Source organism: Somniosus microcephalus, chromosome 6, assembly GCF_052327205.1.
Source record: "Somniosus microcephalus isolate GS21.2 chromosome 6, FLI_Smic_1.0, whole genome shotgun sequence".
Classification (NCBI taxonomy): domain Eukaryota; kingdom Metazoa; phylum Chordata; class Chondrichthyes; order Squaliformes; family Somniosidae; genus Somniosus; species Somniosus microcephalus.
In genome coordinates this window covers 99925600-99929253 of record NC_140992.1, presented here as the reverse complement: position 1 = coordinate 99929253, position 3654 = coordinate 99925600, and the positions used below count along the sequence as shown (strand labels likewise).

General features: G+C 37.4%; 1 protein-coding gene across 1 annotated transcript; it reads left to right on the top strand.

The window, feature by feature from the left end:
* The first annotated feature begins 456 nt into the window (after nt 1-456).
* On the top strand, nt 457-3391 carry LOC147115952 (C-C motif chemokine 20-like). Its single transcript, XM_085989473.1, has 4 exons — nt 457-1218; nt 1607-1709; nt 1810-1887; nt 3111-3391. The coding sequence occupies exons 1-4, from the start codon at nt 1137-1139 to the stop codon at nt 3139-3141; spliced, it is 294 nt and encodes a 97-aa protein (XP_085845599.1). The 5' UTR covers nt 457-1136; the 3' UTR covers nt 3142-3391.
* Nucleotides 3392-3654: the final 263 nt, after the last annotated feature.

Below are 3654 nucleotides of genomic sequence, written 5' to 3'. Positions count from 1 at the left end.
TAAGAACGGACATACTTGCTCTCGAGTCAGTACAAAGAAGGTTCACTCGGTTAATCCCGGGGATGAGGGGATGGACATATGAGGAGAGGTTGAGTAGATTGGGACTCTACTCATTGGAGTTCAGAAGAATGAGAGGCGATCTTATTGAAACATATAAGATTGTGAAGTGGTTGGATCAGGTGGATGTGGGGAAGATGTTCCCGATGATGGGTGAAACTATAACTAGGGGGCATAGTCTTAGAATAAGGGGCTGCTCTTTCAAAACTGAGATGAGGAGGAACTACTTCACTCAGAGGGTGGTAGGTCCATGGAATATGCTGCCCCAAAAAGCTGTAGAAGCTACATCATTACATAAATTTAAAACAGAAATAGACAGTTTCCTAGAAGTAAAGGGAATTAAGGGTTACGGGGAGCGGGCAGGAATTTGGACATGAGTCTAGGTTCGGATCGGTCATGGCCCTGTGGGTAGCGGAGCGGGCCCAGGGGCCGTGTAGCCTGATCCTGCTCCTATTTCGTGTGTCTAATTCTGTTAGATTCAGGAGATGGTTCTGTGATAGTGGATTGGCGGTTAGGATCAGATCAGCCATGATCTTATTAAATGGCGGAGCAGGCTCGAGGGGCTGATTGGCCTACTCCTGCTCCTATTTCTTATGTTCTTATGTTCTTATGTTTACCAACACATTTACCATTGTCTACACATACAGACAACAGGAATCCCCATCCCAATGTGAGAACAATTTTATAACATGCAATGACAAATTCAGTTATAATCCTGAGTTTAATTGGAGCTGAATAAAAAATTTGAAACCATTTGTAAATCTTATCTTAAATGTAAATTTTAACCTGCTTATTTGAATTGGGGATTTTTTTGTTCCTATTTTACATTTTTCAATTGGCATGTGGTATGTTTCAGCAGTTGCAGTTTCTGTGATGCGAACGAAAGGGAGGAAGTTCGTAATGTGGAGGCATTTGTTTCTCTTTTGTAATTGTGTGTTTTTTCCAGTGATTTGTCTTACCTGCATGCCAAGTCCTCTATATATAAGGAAATGACAGAAAGCACAAGATCACTGCTCAACTGAAGATCCTAGAATAATTTCCAGTGAGAAAAAAGTTTGCTTTAAAAAGTCAACGATACAATGACTGCTCTCAAGAACCTCGTGGTGGCTGCTTTATTCTCACTGTTGGTGCTGGACATGCTCAATGACTCAGTCTCTGCCTGTAAGTCTTACATCTGTTACTTACTTCATTACAACTCAAGATACAGCATAAGGCTGATATCTATTATTGTACATCTCGCACACATATTGTTAAATGATTGAGTCCAGTAGGATGCTAGACTAATAAAGTATATGGCATGTCACAATCTATATAAAAAGAGGATAGGAAAGGTCAATGAAATTTATGAGGAAGTTAACCAATTTTGATTCAAACTTTACACAAATGCATAGTGGAAATTTAATTCACTATGATTACAGAATGTAATATAAATTGTTATAATTACAAAGGATTTATACTAATCTCACTCTCAAAACAAATTACTTTATAGTCAGTATCATGTCTCCATTTAATGACTTGCTTTTTCCCCCCTCTGTTATAACCTCTGCAGCAGACTGCTGTCTCCGTTATTCAAAGAGTCGGTTGCCATTCAGGTTAATCTCTGGCTATGTAGAGCAACAATCCAACGAGATTTGTGACATAGATGCAATCATGTAAGTACAAGGCCTCGGCATGTCGCACGGAATGATTGGGAGTAATTACTTTTGGTAATGTACCTTTAATTGACAAACTCTATTTAAATACGCTTCACAGATTCTATACTGTTGGAGGACGGGCAGTCTGTACAAATCCTGATATTAAATGGGTGAAACTTGCATTGAAGTTGCTGAGGTAAGAGCATAAACTTTAATCTATACCTGGCTCTTTAGGGGGTCATTTTGACTTTGTGTGATAATGTAAAACGGGTGATAATGAATCGGCAATGGAAATAAAAATTTGGAGAGAGGTGCAAAATTGGTTGCCCATTCGCTACAACTCGTTTCACACTATTGCACAAAGTCAAAATAACCCCCTTACTGTCCATTGATATTGAATCAAACAATGGTACAATTTGATTCTAGAATTTTAGAATACAGTAATATTTTCCTCTTAACCAAAACGACACAGATCAGAAATTCGTTTTTCCAGAGTTAAGATTGATTCAAAAGTTTATACAAAAGATTATAGTGTTTTACAGTCTTATGTGTCCTCTTACTTATGCACAATTGTAAAAAGCAAACTTTATGATGAACACTTGAAAAATTCGATAACTACAGCTCCACAGGTTATTGAAGAAAAGTTAACAGGTCAAGTTTTTTTTTAAATATGTCTATGCTTCTCTTGGATGTTTCTGCCATTAATAGGATTTACATCAGTAGAAAGCTTGAAACCAACTCAGAGCAGGGACTGTACCAATAAATAAGACTTGTTTAGAGGTAGAACAGCTCATTACTTCCCCTGCTTTTACCAATCTTCCTGTTCAAGAAACATAATTGGTATTAAGTTGGCAATCTCACGCAAGGTGACTAATGGAAATTAAAAATGTCACACTAGTGCAATCAGGGATGTTGTGTTATGGTTGGGTCTGAGAAACATTTTGGAGCAGAAAGAAGGCAAAATTCCGCATCTAACCAGGCAATTCTTGGCCTGGGACTGTTGACACTGGATGGTTGAAATGGAAAAGTGTTCTCTTCCCCATGCTAACATTTCTCGCCTTGATGAGCACGCAATTCATAGAAATAAGTTTTTAAAATATCAGCAGCAATTGTTTGTGCATGTACAAAGCACAGTCTGATAGATTTAGTCAAAATCAAAACACTGCAGATGTTGAAAATCTGAAACAAAAACAGAAAATGTTGGAAACTAGTCAGTCAGTATCTGCAGAGACAATAGACAAGTTAACATTTCGGGTGTGGAGCCATATTCAAAATTCAAAAGTAAGAGGTAGACAGGCATGTTAATTCAATCGGAACCCCTTTTCTCCATAGATGCTGACTGATTGCTGTGAGTTTCCAGCATTTTCTGTTTTTGTTAGAGATGATTAGAAGCTTAATTCTTTTTCTCTTTTCCTACAGCAAAAAACTGGAAGAAATGTCCCTTGATTGATGAACTACTTCTCCAGAAATATACTGTTTGCTTTGCTGAAGCAATTATTTCTGCATAGCATCTATGTACTGAAGTATAGTTAGTGGCAATAGGCCCCTAACAATTATCTACACTGACAGTTTGCAATGTTCAATTCAATATGGCCATGTTATTGGATTACAAATATTATTTGAAATACAGTAGAACTTTTGTTTTCTGTATATCTTTCAATATTTTTTAACACATCATCTATTACATTAAAAGGATAGAGATTCACCAGTTTCTGTTTCCTGTGTATTCCATTTACGTGTACAGTACTTAGTGCATGCTTTGTGCATAACTAAAACGAATCTGCTGGTGAAAACCCAGCTGTTATTGGTTTGATGGGTGGTAGTAATGTTTCTCTTGGTAAAGCTATCTAATTAATTATTGAAGCATTTTGTACACATGGTGTAATGGAAATTGTGAGTGCATTTGACTTTGTAAACCAATAGCAGCGGTACTGTGGCTGTTAACAACCAGGCGGTGAAGTTA

Coding starts and splice junctions, on each gene's coding strand:
- LOC147115952 (XM_085989473.1), top strand. CDS start 1,137: ATGACTGCTCTCAAGAACCTCGTGGTGGCTGCTTTATTCTCACTGTTG. Junction 1,710..1,809: donor TGTGACATAGATGCAATCAT/GTAAGTACAAGG, acceptor TACGCTTCACAG/ATTCTATACTGTTGGAGGAC. Junction 1,888..3,110: donor CTTGCATTGAAGTTGCTGAG/GTAAGAGCATAA, acceptor CTTTTCCTACAG/CAAAAAACTGGAAGAAATGT.